The sequence below is a fragment of the Lampris incognitus genome, chromosome 3 (genome assembly GCF_029633865.1).
Source record: "Lampris incognitus isolate fLamInc1 chromosome 3, fLamInc1.hap2, whole genome shotgun sequence".
NCBI lineage: Eukaryota > Metazoa > Chordata > Actinopteri > Lampriformes > Lampridae > Lampris > Lampris incognitus.
Window position 1 is genome coordinate 14,734,053 of NC_079213.1, and position 15,014 is coordinate 14,749,066.

Sequence of the window (15,014 nt, forward strand, 5' to 3'; positions counted from 1 at the left end):
CCCCAGGTAGCCATTGCTGAGTGTTATTACTGCTTAAGTTCCTCACATAGACATGGTCATCCGGTTTTAACTGTCTCTCTTGTGCATGTTGATTATGTTCCCCCTTCTGTTTTTCCTGCTTCCTTTCCACTTTTACTTTCATGTCCGGGCGCAGCAGGTCCAATCTTGTCTTGGGCCTACAATCCATCAGCATCTCCGCTGGAGTGCGTGCAATTGTGGTTTGGGGTGGGAAGCAGTATTTAAACAGGAAACGTGAAAGACGAGTGCTAAGCGAGTCCCGTCATCCACTTCAGCCCCGCCTTCATTGTCTGAACAGCCCGCTCCGCAAAACCATTTGAGGCTGGGTGGAAAGGAGCCGTCCGTGTGTGATGAATTCCATTCTGTTGCATGAACTCACTGAACAGCTCATTAGTGAACGTTGTGCCATTATCAGTGATCAGAGTGTCCAGCAACCCATGTATAGCAAACACTTGCCTGAGTCTGTCTATGGTTGTGTGGGCTGTGAGGTTGCTCATGATGTGGGCTTCTATCATTCTGAGTGTGCATCCACCATTATTAGAAACTTCTGCCCCATAAAAGGGTCAGCAAAGTCTAAATGTAGCCTAGACCAGGGGTGGTCTTCAGCATTCTTCTCCCAATATATACAGCATCTCTCCTCCACACATGTCCAAGCTATCTCAATTTTGCCTCAATTGCTTTGTCTCCAAACCATTCAACCTGAGTTGTCCCTCTAATATACTCGTTCCTAATACTGTCCTTATTCATAACTCCCAATGAAAATCTTAGCATCTTCAACTCTGCCACCTCCAGCGCCGCCCCCTGTCTTTTCGTCAGTGCCACTGTCTCCAAACCATATAATATAGCTGGTCTCACAACCATTTTGTAAACCTTCCCTTTAATTCTTGCTGGTGTGGCGGACACTAGGGGCTATGCCTCTCACCCAGCAGGACTGTGAGCTGGGGGCGTGGTTTACGTTCCCGGGCTCGCCGGAGCAGGGTTGTTCCTGCTGTAGTTTGGTTTTTGGAGTTGAGGAATAAACATCAAACTCGCCTTGGTCTCCTGTGTTTTTCCTCATTCCTGCCACATTGGTGACCCCGAATTGAACATGTTTGGAGCGGAAGATGTGTGTGAATCCACTTCGGCCACGCCGCCCCAACTCTCACAGCCAGCCGTTCTCGCCGCGGCTGTGAAACTCCCAGATTTCTGGCAGAGCGACCCGGCCTCGTGGTTCCAGCATGTCGAGGCGCTGTTCCACCTGCGTGGAATCTCCGCGGACGACTCCAGATATTATTTGGTCGTCGCTGCGCTGGACCAGCAGTCCACACGCCGGGCCATGCAGCTGTTGCGCGCCCCTCCGCAACACGATAAATACGTCGCCCTCAGACATCTTCTGCTCCGGAGGTACAGTCTATCTACCGCAGAGAGGGCAGATAGAATCCTTTCCCTATCCGGTTTGGGCGACGGGACGGCTGTGGATCTCACGGACAATATGCTGTCCTGTGCGCGCGGCTTTGCCTAACTCCCCGTGTCTGGCCGCTGGTGACTGCCGAGGTTTGGCTGAGGAGGCCGATCGGGTCCTGCTGGCTACCAGACGGTTCTCTGTGCAGAGTGTGGCATCGGAGCCTCTGCAGCCGACGTCGGAGGACGCGGACCCGGCAGTGGTGGCTGAAGTGACTGCCCGTAGACGGCGCGGGAGCGGCCTCTGTTTCTTCCACCAGCGGTTCGGCGGCAAAGCGAGGCGCTGCGTCCCTCCGTGCACGTTTGAGGCGGCGGGAAACTCCAGGGCCAGCGCTCAGTAGCAGCTGTGGGCGCTGGCGGACGTAGTGAGCTGCTCTTCATTAAGGACACGATGTCAGGAAGACGGTTTCTGGTGGACTCAGGCTCGCAAAAGAGCCTACTCCCTCCTGCTAAGACAGACAGGTCGGCCCACAGTTAAGTGCAGCTAACGGTTCGTCCATTGCGACGTTTGGCACAAGGTTGGTGAATTTTTGCTTCCACGGACGCCATTTTGAGTGGGACTTTGTAGTGGCCGCCATTACTGTTCCTATTATCGGCGCGGATTTTCTGTGTGCTAATGGTCTGCTGGTTGATGTTGCAAACCGCAGTTTAATTGACGCTGTGTCTTTCGCCACTGTTCCGTGCGAGACAGGGGGAGCCGGGCCGTTAACACACGCTAACTTTTTAGCATTAGGGGATGTTTTTCAGCGCTTGCTGGCGGTTTTTCCATCGGTGACTACGCCTGCCTTTTCCACCGCGGTTACTAAACACGGGGTACAACATTTCATTCCCACTCTGGGACCGCCAGTTTTTGCGCGCGCGCGGCGCCTCGACGCGGTAAAATTGGCTACAGCTAAGGAGGAGTTCGCCATCATGGAGCGTCTGGGTATAGTGAGGCGTTCCAACAGCCAGTGGGCCTCGCCGCTTCACATGGTGCCCAAGGCGGATGGGTCGTGGCGGCCTTGCGGCGATTTTCGCCGCCTGAACAACGTCACCGCCAATGTCCTCTATCCCATCCCACACATACAGGACTTTTCCATACGCCTGGCAGGTACCACTATTTTCTCTAAGGTGGACCTGGTGCGCGGCTATCATCAGGTTCCCATGCGCGCAGAGGACGTGCCCAAGACCGCAGTGATCACCCCGTTTGGGCTTTTTGAGTTCATGCGCATGCCTTTTGGCTTGAAGGGGGCAGCGCAGACCTTTCAGAGGCTGATGGACTCGGTGTTGCGTGACCTTGATTTCGTGTTCGTTTATCTCGACGACATATTAGTGGCCAGGCCGTCAGCTGACGAGCACCTGGCGCACCTGAAACAGGTTTTCCGTCGTCTGGACGAACACGGCCTGATAGGCAACCCGGCCAAGTGTCAGTTTGGACTGCCGGTGATTGACTTCTTGGGTCACCGCATTTCGCCGCAAGGCGCGGTCCCGTTGCCTTCTAAGGTGCAAGCAGTGGCGGAATTTCCCCGCCCAGTCTCTGTTAAGGCATTGCAGGAATTCTTGGGCATGGTGAATTTATATAACCGTTTCCTCCCTCGCGCTGCCCACCTCCTTCAGCCACTTTACGAAGCCCTGCGGCTTAAGAAGGCTAACGACCCTGTCGACTGGACTCCCGAACAGGTCCAGGCCTTTGACGGAGCTAAGTGCGCCCTGGCTAACGCTGCCCTCCTCGCCCATCCCACACCCACGGCGTCCATAGCTTTAACAACCGATGCGTCTGACATAGCCGTGGGGGCTGTGGTTGAACAGCGTGTGGCGAATGCGTGGCAGCCACTCGCATTTTTTAGCCGCAAACTGCGAGATAGCGAGCGCAAGTACAGCGTTTTTGACCGGGAGTTGCTGGCACTGCACCTTGCAACCCGGCATTTCCGCTTCCTGCTGGAGGGTCGCCCATTCACGGCTTATGTGGATCATAAGCCGCTGACTTTTGCGATGTCCAAGGTGACTGAGCCGTGGTCTGCTCGCCAACAGCGCCACCTAGCAGCGATCTCCGAGTTCACAACGGACATTCAGCATGTGGCCGGGAAGTCCAACCCTGTTGCTGATTGTCTGTCGCGTGTGCTTGTGTGTCCTCTGCACCTCGGTGTGGATTTCTCCGCTATGGCTGCCGACCAGCCCAGCGAACCGGACGTCCTTGCCCTTAGGTCAACGCGTACCGGTTTCAAGCTAGAGGACGCTGTGATGCAGGAAGGCAGTCCTGCCCTCCTCTGCGATGTCTCCACCGGCCGTCCCCGCCCCGTTGTTCCAGTGGCCTGGCGCCGTCGAGTTTTCGATTCGATTCACTCCCTCTCCCTGGAGTTCGGGCGTCGGTGAAGTCGGTCGGTTCAAAGTTCGTCTGGCCTGGCCTCCGCAAGGACGTCAAGGGGTGGGCAGCTGCATGTGTAGCGTGCCAGCGCGCTTTGGTCCACCAGCACACTAAATCGCCCCTCGAACCGTTTCCGATCCCGGCCAGACGTTTCGACCACGTGCATGTGGACCTGGTGGGCCCTCTACCTTCTTCATAGGGTTTTACGCACCTGCTCACAATGGTAGATCGGACCACCAGGTGGCCAGAGGCTGTCCCTCTATCCTCCACAACATCCTCGGATGTTGCACGCGCTTTTCTTTCCTCCTGGGTCGCCCGTTTCGGCGCTCCGTCAGATATCACCTGAGACAGGGGCCCCCAGTTCGTGTCAGAGCTCTGGTCGGCACTTGCGCGATCCTTGGGTGTGCAGGTACACCGCACTACCGCGTATCACCCTCAGGCTAACGGGTTGTGTGAACGTTTTCACCGGTTGCTCAAGGCAGCGCTGCGCTCTCGGATGGTAACTGGGTGGATCGTTTACCTTGGGTTATGCTCGGGTTGCGTTCGGCTCCTAAGGAGGACCTCGACGCGTCACCCGCTGAGCTGGTGCTCGGTCAGCCACTCCGCGTCCCTGGGGAATTTTTGCCTGGGAGTTCTGCTCCTCGACCCCGTCCGGCCGTTTATACTTTTTTGTCCGACAGCACTCGGGTTCCAGGCCCCGTTCACCACTGTTTTCCGCGGTCGTTCGTGCCTGCAGAGCTCATGTCGGCTCGTTTTGTTTTTGTACGGCACGATGCTCACCGCTCGCCCCTCCAACCCCCATACGATGGCCCATTTCGGGTTCTTGAGACGGGTCCTAAGGGGTTTGTGCTAGATACGGGTGGGCGTAGGGAGCGTGTCACGCTAGATAGGCTTAAACCGGCGCACAGGGTGGCAGGCGAAGTTGTGTTTCCGGCCGAAGTTCCCCGTCGGGGTCGTCCTCCTTCCAGGACCCCTGCAGTGTCTTCACGGGTTCAGCGTTCTGCTTCTCAGCCGGCTTTGGACTGTGTTTCACCTACTGTTTCGGCTGAGGGACGGCGCAGCCATTATGGCAGGCTGCTTAAGCCTCCAGTGAGACACTAAGTTTCTTTCCAGGAGTCCCTTCTGGGTGTTCGGGGGGGGGGCTGTGTGGCGGACACTAGGGGCTATGCCTCTCACCCAGCAGGACTGTGAGCTGGGGGCGTGGTTTACGTTCCCGGGCTCGCCGGGGCAGGGTTTTTCCTGCTGCAGTTTGGTTTTTGGAGTTGAGGAATAAACATCAAACTCGCCCCGGTCTCCTGTGTTTTTCCTCATTCCTGCCACACTGGTACCCTTCTCTTGCAAATCACTCCTGGCACTCTTCTCCACCCACTCCACCCTGCCTGCATACTCTTCTTCACCTCTCTTCTGCACTCCCTGTTACTTTGGATTGTTGACCCCAAGTATTTAAACTCATACGCCTTCATTAACTCTACTCCTTGAATTTTCACCATTCCACTGTCCTCTCTCATTCGTGCATATGTATTCTATCTTGCGCCTACTGACTTTCATCCCTCTTCTCTCCAGTGCATACCTCCACCTCTTCAGGCTCTCCTCAACCTGCACCCTACTCTCACAACAGATCTGATAAACCTGGTCTGGTGACTGATGTGGTGATTCTTTCAGTCAGACCTCAAGAAAGGAGACTGGTAGAAGGCACCAGGTTATTATTATTATTATCAAATATATTTGTAGTAAGTAATCATCTGCAACATTATAGGCTAAATTTTATTTTAGCATTTATTGGTAGTATTCATAGTCAGTCAGTCAAGCAAGAAGGTCCAAACCTGGTCTTTTCACACAAATAAGGTCTTTCTACTACTCCTTAAATACAAATAAGGGATTTCTTTATTCTCAGGTGTTTCATTTGAATGTATGCTTTAGCTTACTTTATGCAAACAATGAGTTCATATTTTTGAGTGAGAATGAGTCATCTTTTTTATTTGCCTTTTTCATAGGAGCAACTTGTATAAGGGGGTCAGTTCACCTCTGCCTGAACTTTCCACGCTCAGGGTGGACAAGGTCTATAGTGACTTTTCTAGTGGTGTGGCTCCTCTCATAACAACCATGGCCATAGCTGATAATGTGCCTCTGGTAGAATCAAGTTCAGTAAAGTGCAAGAAGGAAGTATGTTGTCCTAACATTTGCCAAAAAAGACGGTGCAGAAAACCTGTCCCTTCTCCCCCACAGCCACCACTTTCTGGTTACAGGCTGGGACCCTCTACCTGTTCTTTCATCTGTTCTGAGCATCAGCAGCTCCACATGATGTTCCTGGCAACATCATTTGGGACAGCTCAAAAAATTGAGAACAGCACAAAACAGCAGAGTTCCTGTGTAGAGTGGCACCAACTAAGGTGGTCCCGTATCACCTCCACCAAATTCAGAGAGGTCTGTCACACCAGGGGACAGACTTCTGCTGAAAATCTGGCAAAAAGGCTTCTGAGACCCAGTCATTAGACTGCAGACACGAGGAAGGGGCTGGACATGGAACCTAGAGCAGTAAGAAGAGTCCTGCCGAGCAAGGGAGGTCAACCAAATGTCCTTGTGGGTTCCTTATCCACACTGACGCACCTTGGATGGGTCATCACCTGATGGCATAATGTATGATCCAAAGGGGCAGCCAGAGTTTGGACTTGTTGAAATTAAATGCCTAAATGTTTCGAGTTATGTGGACTACCCATACATTAAGATCAGTGAAGGCACACAAACACTAAGGAAATCCCATCTGTACTTTTGGCAGATTCAGGGTCAGCTGTTAATTTCTGGACTTGAATGGTGTGACTTTGTTGTCTACACACAGGAAGATATGTTCATTCAGAGGATTTCCAGAGACAAAGAAATCACAGCCACAATCAAAGAAAAAACGGACTATTTCTTTTTTAATTTTTACTTCTATGCTTCCCTGCAATAGAGAACTGCTCTGCACACTGCCTTAATCAGCTCAATTTGTTACAGGGATAGTCAGTGGTAGTGTATATAATGTAATACTATGTGTTTAAATGTTTATCTGTAATTTTCTGTAGTGCACTAATATTTGTTGTTAAAGTGTACTAAAGTGGCAGATCACATTCATTCATTCATTCATTCATCTTCAGCCGTTTCTCCTGGGTAGGGTCGCGGTGGCAGCAAGCTAAGTAGGGCACTCCAGATGTCCCTCTCCCCAATAATGCCCTCCAGCTCCTCCTGGGGGATCCCAAGGTGTTCCCAGGCCAGTTTGGACACGTAGTCCCTCCAGCGAGTTCTGGGTCTACCCCGGGGTCTCCTCCCTGTTAGCCATGCCCAGTAAACCTCCAAAAGAAGGCGCCCAGGAGGCATCCTAATCAGATGCCCGAACCACCTCAGCTGGTTCCTTTCGATGTGAAGGAGCGGCGGCTCTACTCCAACCTCCCCACCCTATCTCTAAGGCTGAGCCCAGACACCCTACGGAGGAAACTCATTTCAGTTGCTCGTATCTGCGATCTCACCCTTTCGGTCACTACCCAAAACTCATGACCATAGGTGAGGGTTGGAACAAAGATTGACTGGTAAATCGAGAGCTTTGTCTTCCGGCTCAGCTCCCTCTTCACCACAACGGTCTGGGACAACATCTGCATTACTGCTGATGCTGCACCCTTCCGCCTGTCAATCTCCTGCTCCATCCTACCCTCACTCATGAACAAGACCCCGAGATACTTGAACTCCTTCACTTGAGGCAACAACTCATCCCCATCCCGGAGGGAGCAATCCGCCATTTTCCAGTAGAGAACCATGACCTCAGACTTGGAGGTGCTGACTCTCATTCTAGCCATTTCACACTCAGCTGCAAACTGTCCCAGTGCGAGCTGGAGGTCATGTTCTGATGAGGCCAAGAATTGCATCTCTGCGAAGAGCAGAGATGCAATTCTGAGGTTCCCAAAATGGACACACTCCTCACCTTGGCTGCGCCTTGAGATCCTATCCATGAATATCACAAACAGAATCGGAGACAAGGGACAACCTTGGTGGAGCCCGATACCCACCGAAAATGTGTTTGACTTTGTGCCAAGAATGCGGACACAGCTCTCACTTTGGTTATACAGACAGATCACATAACATGGTTAAATAAGTTTGAGTTAAAACAAAAAAAAGGTTATAAATGCTGTTGCAAGAACAATATTTTCCTCATATTTTCGGGTGTTTGATTAGAAAGAGAACTTATTTTAATTGTAATTATAACCATTCTAATTATCTGTTAACTCCCTTTGCTCCATCTGTTTCACTCTGCGGATGTCTCGTTTTTCTCTCTGTATTGAGTGTTTTGACAGTGATTGTTGTTATTTGGAGTGCTTTAATTCAGTGTAATAAAGATAAATGATTAGCATTAGAATGTTGTGTCTTGTATTAACTACAGTTATTGTTATAGAAAGGTAAATGAGCAGAAGTGACAGGTGGGTGACCAAAAAACATTTGAGTACCAGTTAAATTGAACAAAGTGAATATATTTCAGGAAACCAATACTCAGTAACTTGAACAATATAAACAGATTTCATGTATATACAAAAAATTGCTATTTACAAGATTCACATTTTATCCTCAAGATAGTATACAACTCATTTCATCATCATTGAATAAAGTAAAATTATTTCAATAAACCAATATCAAACAACTTTAATATAACACAGATTTCATGTAATTATACAGATAATTGCTCTTTACAGGACTGACATTTTGTCCTCAACACAATGCACATCTTCTACTAGGCTTTTTGGGGGATGGAGGCAGTGGCATCCTCAATAACGCTATTCAGACTTCTTTGCCTATGCCTTTACAACAGACATGTTTTCACCAAGAGCTAAATCGACAACTGCAGGATCTGAAGCCAAAGTGTAGTCGTGGTCCCTGGGGATTGCCTCCTCATCCGGTGTGTCATCCTCCGCCACTGGTCACTCTCTCCTCTCCCAAACCCCTGGTCTTGGAAGTGGGACAGAGAAATTGTTCCACTCAAACAACGCTGGAACTGCTCCCTTCTTTAACACTCGCCGCCTGTCTCAGACCTTGGCTCAAGAAAATCTTTTTTAAAATGTCGGCTACAAACGCGGGTATGGTGGCTAATGGTGAAGTTGTCCCTCCGAATAGCAACAATCCGTTTTTGCCTGGTTTCCGCACCGGAGGGGAACATATTAGTACTTTGTTGTACTTACTGGATATTTGGCACAAATGCACACAGCAATGTTTAGCTGTCATGCTATCGGTACATTGAAATTTAAACTTCTTTTTCTGAGACGGCGTCGGCATTTGACAAAAATCATATGAATAGTATGGATAACGGAAGTGAACAAGCTGGCAGAGACTTTACCGGAACTACATCAGCACCACTGTGTGCATATAGGCTATTGGCCATGTCTGCAGGTGGGAAGCCGGATGTGGCCATGTGTCCTGGTTGCTGCACTAGCACCTCCACATGTATCGGAGGAGACATGTGGCAGTCTGCAGCCCACCCCGGCTTGGCAGAGGGGGTGGAGCAGCGACCGGACAGCTCGTAAAAGTGGAGTAATTGGCCGGATACAAGTGGGGAGAAAAAAGGGGGGAGGGGACCCCCCCCAAAAAAAAAGAAATTAAAACTCTCTACACCTGTTGTGATGACATATAAGAAGTGGACCAGTGAAGCTATGGAGGATCTTCGCATGTGCTTGGACTGTACTGACTGGGATATTTTCAGGACTACCACCAACAGTCTGGATGAGTACACTGAGGCTGTGACGTCTTACGTAAGCTTCTGTGAGGACAGCTGTGTACCATCATGCAACAGGGTTAGTTACAACAGCAACAAACCCTGGTTTACAGGGAAACTCAAGACAGCTTAGGTTGGAAAACAAGGAAGTGTTTATGAGTGGGGACAAGGTCTGCTTTAAAGAGTCTAAATACAAGTTTGGCAAGGCGGTGAGAGATGCTAAACGACTGTATTCTGAGAAACTTCAACAACAGTTCTCAAAAAACAATTCAGCCTCTGTCTGGAAGGGCCTTAGACAGATCACCAACTACGACAGTCCACTAACGGTACTAGACCCAGAAGCATTATTTTACAGTTTGTATCATGTGTCTGCAGGGATGTGGTGTGGAAGGATGCAAAGAACTCCTCCTACTTGAGAATATGACTTGCCATTCAAGGAGGATTTCTCCAAGAGCGACCAAGAGAGGAGGCAGAAGCTGTGGCCAGAAGTGCAGAGGGCTCGGGCAGCGGGGAAGACACGTGTTCTTCACTGGGGCCAGAGCTTTCATTGAAGGAGAGGGCGAGATCATCCTTACTGGTTGACTATGTGACAATTCTTCTTCCCACTAAACTGAGATGTAAGCCTATGGTAGGCTAAGGGTGTTGACTCTGTCACTTTGCAAAATATGGGTGAAAAAAGCTCCACACAGATTAATTTTAGTTAATACTGGTGGTTAGTCAATTCTTTAAATGGATCTTCTTGCATTATATTTTATTAAGGAGCATTTTTGGGGACGATCCAATCACCTTAGCGTATAACTTGGCTTATATTTTCAAAGAGGTATTTCTTTTCACGAAATTTGAAACATTGTGATGCTGTGTTCGCTGCTGACCTACTTACCAAAGTAAAAGTTTTTTCTACATCTATGCAAAAGAGGTTATAAGCAATGCTCAATAATCCAGGTAAGAAAATCAAAGAAAGTTGAATCAGTTCATCTGGATACAACATTTATTGACGGATACATTCATCACTCATATAAGTGACCTCTTCAGTCTAAACTGACTGCAGGTATCCCCACCCTTATAAACGATACAGGGGCATAATGACCGAAACCAACTTGCTTCCCAAATATTGAGCTTTGGCCGTGTCTGCGGGAGGGAAGCCTGATGTGGGTATGTGTCCTGGTCGCTGCATTAGCGCCCCCTCTGGTCGACCAGGGCGCCTGTTCAGGGGGGAGGGGGAACTAGGGGGAATAGCGTGATCCTCCTACGTGCTATGTCCCCCTGGTGAAAATCCTTACTGTCAGGTGAAAAGAAGCAGCTGGCGACTCCACATCTATCGGAGGAGACATGTGGTAGTCTGCAGCCCTCCCCGGATCAGCAGAGGGGGTGACGCAGCGACCGGCATGGCTCGAAAGAGTGGGGTAATTGGCCAGGTACAATTGGGGAGAAAAAGGGGGGGGGGGGGTAAAAAAAAGTATTGAGTTAAAGTGAAACAAGCGAAACCAATGACTTAAGAGATCCAACTGTGGACTGAGTAAAGAAAATAGGAGCTGAGAGACTGTTTTGATGATACAGACTAGCAACTGTTTTTTTTTTTACTTTTTAACTGTTGCGACAATATACATGAACTGACAGATACTATAACTTCCTACATAATATTCTGTGAAAGCAATTGTGCCCAGACAAAAATGGTCAGAATATTTCTTAATAATAGACCATGGCTATCTAAAGTTCTCCAAATGTGTTTTAATGAGAAAAAAAATTGTATACACATTAGAAAATCTGTAGTTAATTGCAAAAAATGTTGCCTTTTTTTTTACATTTTTCCAAAAGCACTTTTTGAAAAATGACTCCTACATGTGGAACTTCATTCCCAAGTTTGTTATTGATCAAATTGGAAGATTCCCCTTCCTACTTGTATGCAATTATAAAATACCAGTTAAACTGTCAGATATTCATAAACAGGCTTTTTTGGTGTGAGATTTAATTTATAAGCAGAATTTTTCACCACAATGTTATTATATCTGGAATAATGGTGATATTTTATGTAAAAACAAGCATATTCTTCTAAAGAATTGGTCTGACAGAAACATCTTTTTGGTGAGTTACCTAATTACCCCAGAAGTTCATTTCTCATTTCAATTTTCTTGTCACAGTTAAGGGATTTGCTCTGGTAATGGGGTCTATTCCTAATGGTTCTGTAATTTTGTGCAAAGGTTTTTTATATCAAGCTCATGTTTCTTTGGTTAATCCTGTTGACACTCCTTGTAGGAAAATTTGTTTCTCACCATCCTGTAAGAATAATAACAAAGCTATTCGCTCTCTGTGTCAGACTGAGGTCATCATAAAGCCTTATGTCACTACATATGGAGTAGCTTTGCTAGGAATATCCATCCATCCATCAATCCATTATCCAAGCCGCTTATCCCAATTGGGGTCGTGGGATGCTGGAGCCTATCCCAGCAGTCATTGGGCAGCCAGTACATCACAGCGCCGACGTATTAGGGACAATTTAGTACAGCCAATTCACCTGACCCACATGTCTTTGGACTGTGGGAGGAAACCGGAGCACCCGGAGGAAACCCATGCAGACATGGGGAGAATACACAAACTCCACATAGAGGATGACCCGGGATGATCCCCAAGGTTGGACAACCCTGGGGTTCGAACCCAGGACCTTCTTGCAGTGAGGTGACCGCGATAAGCACTGCACCACCATGCCAACCCATTTTATTTTGTTTAAAGTGAAAAATAAGGAAAAAAATAGAAAATTGATTTGGTTTTAGCGCAGTCGCCCGTGGTGCGGGGGACCCGGGTTCGCACCTTGGCTGCAGCGGTTCCCGGCTGCCCCCCGAATTTGCTACAATATCAAACAGTGAGCTAAGAATATTCCTTGGATAAAAGTTTGGTCATTGTCTCACAAATATTTTATGACGAATAGGATTAGAGAGGTTTCCTTTAAAATGATACACAAATTTTGGTCGAGCGTCCCTACAGGTTGGGTCCCTACAGACACAGCTGGCCGTGTCTGCGGGTAGGAAGCCGGATATGGGTATGTGTCCTGTTCTCGGCACTAGCGCTTCCTCTGGTCGGTCTGGGTGCCTGTTCGGGGGGGGGGGGCTGGGGGGAATAGCGTGATCTTCCCACGTGCTACGTCCCCCTGATGAAACTCCTCACTGTCAGGTGAAAAGAAGCAGCTGGCGACTCCACATGTATCAGAGGAGGCATGTGGTAGTCTGCAGCCCTCCCCGGATTGACAGAGGGTGGAGCAGAGATCGGGATGGCTCGGAAGAGTGGGATAATGGCAATTGGGGAGAAATACAAACACAATTGGGGTGAAAAAAAAAATCTTACGCAAGTTTTATCCTGCTAAGCATTTTCTCAAGAAATTTAAAGATGATCTAAATATAAATTGTTATTTTTTGCTCAGCTCATTCAGAAACTGCCCCATCTTTTCTGGCATTGTCGGTACTCTGAAAAATTATGAAAAGAAAAAGATTTTGAACAGTACATAAATGCCAATAAATCTTATACCAATAAAAAGGCCATAAAAACTGTAATGGCATGTGTAGCATTAACTGTATATGTGCCTTGATTCTTAAGTATTTTTATCCAGTGTTTCCCAAACTTTTTTTCTGGGGATCCACTTTTTCAAAATGACAAACCATTGTAACCCAATTCACAATAGACCTTATCTATAAATCGTGAGAAGAGTCAATTTGTGCATAAACGAACGTTCCTGACCATTTTTACTGCCATTTCTGCACCATCTTGTTATCTTGAACAGGTAAACCAGCCATTTCGAAGAGATAAACGTTTGATAAATCACACTTTCATGTTATGCACGTGTTACTGAAAACATATGCACATGTTAAATACTTCACAAATGAGACCAAATAAGTGCATTTAGGTGGAGTTAACAGGCTCTCGTTTTTTTCCCTCTCACCAGTGAAACAATGTACAGCTAGCCTTTCGTCTTGCATTCAGTAAGTACAATTATATAAGACTTATATCTGCAGTACACCTTTGAGCCACAATTATCACAAACACGATTATCAGAACAATACATATATTCAGTACTATCAAAAACATGCTTCTTGTTGAAAAGTTTTTGAAATGCTCATGCCTATTATTAGAACAAGAAGGCTTCTGTTTAAGTGCAGCTACAGTCAGTCAATCAGTGAACAATCACGTTGACCACACCAGGTCTATTCCATGTCGAATCTCATTAGGCCCATTATGTGCTATTTACTTATCCTGATTATTATCTTTTTAGGCCTACTCCAAATATCCAATTGTGCATGTTACTTACACCTAATGTGATAGGCGGGCCTGCTTACTTTTTAGTATTGCATTCCAGTCCGGCGTACAAGAGAGCGCAACGCGCATTGTTCAGTCTTTCTGGCGGAAACCGCGTGCAGTAGAAATACAAACGGGCTCCCTCGTGTGGCTCAAATGTGTACCGCAGATATGCATCTTATATAAAAGACGAGGAAATTCCGCAAATTTCTTTGGCGACCCGTCGCAGATTTTAGACGACCCAAATAAAATCTCCAGTGACCCCCCCCCCCAAGTATCCCGGAATGACTGGTCTATACAATTACAAATTATGCCTCGTCTTTTTTATTATTATCATTATTTATTTAACTCATCCCCACTGGCATGTCTGCTTTTTGCACTGCGCTGTGGTTATTCTTGGCGCCTATGTCCACCGAAGTGTTTCCCCCCCCAGCTAAAAACGTTAGGCGTTCTGAAAACGCCTGGCTAGCTGGAGGCGCACTGGAGGCGCAGCGTTTAATCAGCGGAGACGCTTCGGTTGCTGTGATACGGAATATCAAGCGGAAGTAAACGTTAATTCCTGTGTTGCAAGTACCTAATTTCGCCGATAGTTTGCGTTATCAACAAATAGGGCTAACCGAACGTAAAAATGTCGGCACAAGGTACAGTACCTGATAGACCCATGGCGAAAGAACCGTTCCTCCAAGCGTTATTTCTCATATTGATATTGTGGTAGTCCCGGGATATCAACTGGCACAGACATGAATACACGGAGTCCAGCAGTAGTAATTTCTCTTCCGTTTTGGTGTTGTTCAGTACTTGAACGTGAAGGATGTGACAGTTGGTCTTTATGGTATTTGTCCCGCCCCTCCTCCGCTATAATTGGTCGGATGGGTAAAAAGTGACAGTGACGAGCGCAGCGTTTTAGCCAAAATTGAACATTTTCCAACTCTCGCTGACCCGGAAAAAGGCCAAACGCGCAGCGCTCAGCACACAATAGACACTCAGCGCACCGTCACGCCGTCAAAACGTTACGTTTGTAAAGACACGGCGCTCCCGTTGCAAACAATTCAAAAAAACACGCTGGCCTCAGGAAAAAAACCCCGCTTTGACGGACATAGGCCTTTGTCAAAATGTATTACATGTGCTATTTGTTCACTAAGAAAAAGTTAACATGACTTCTTCGTCTTCTTATTAATATTAATATTCTCCCCCTTCTTCTTGTTG

The 15,014-nt window shown here is 47.8% G+C and overlaps 1 protein-coding gene across 1 annotated transcript in view; it reads right to left on the reverse strand.

Moving 5' to 3' along the window:
• The window catches only part of zgc:113263 (uncharacterized protein LOC503753 homolog), a 79,292-nt gene extending 64,583 nt beyond the window's left edge, over positions 1-14,709 (reverse strand). Inside the window, exon 1 of the mRNA XM_056277182.1 lies at positions 14,459-14,709. Within this exon, the coding sequence (XP_056133157.1) occupies positions 14,459-14,507 (49 nt within the window). The 5' untranslated portion in view covers positions 14,508-14,709. The remainder of the gene's footprint in view (positions 1-14,458) is intronic.
• Between the last annotated feature and the right edge of the window lie 305 nt (positions 14,710-15,014).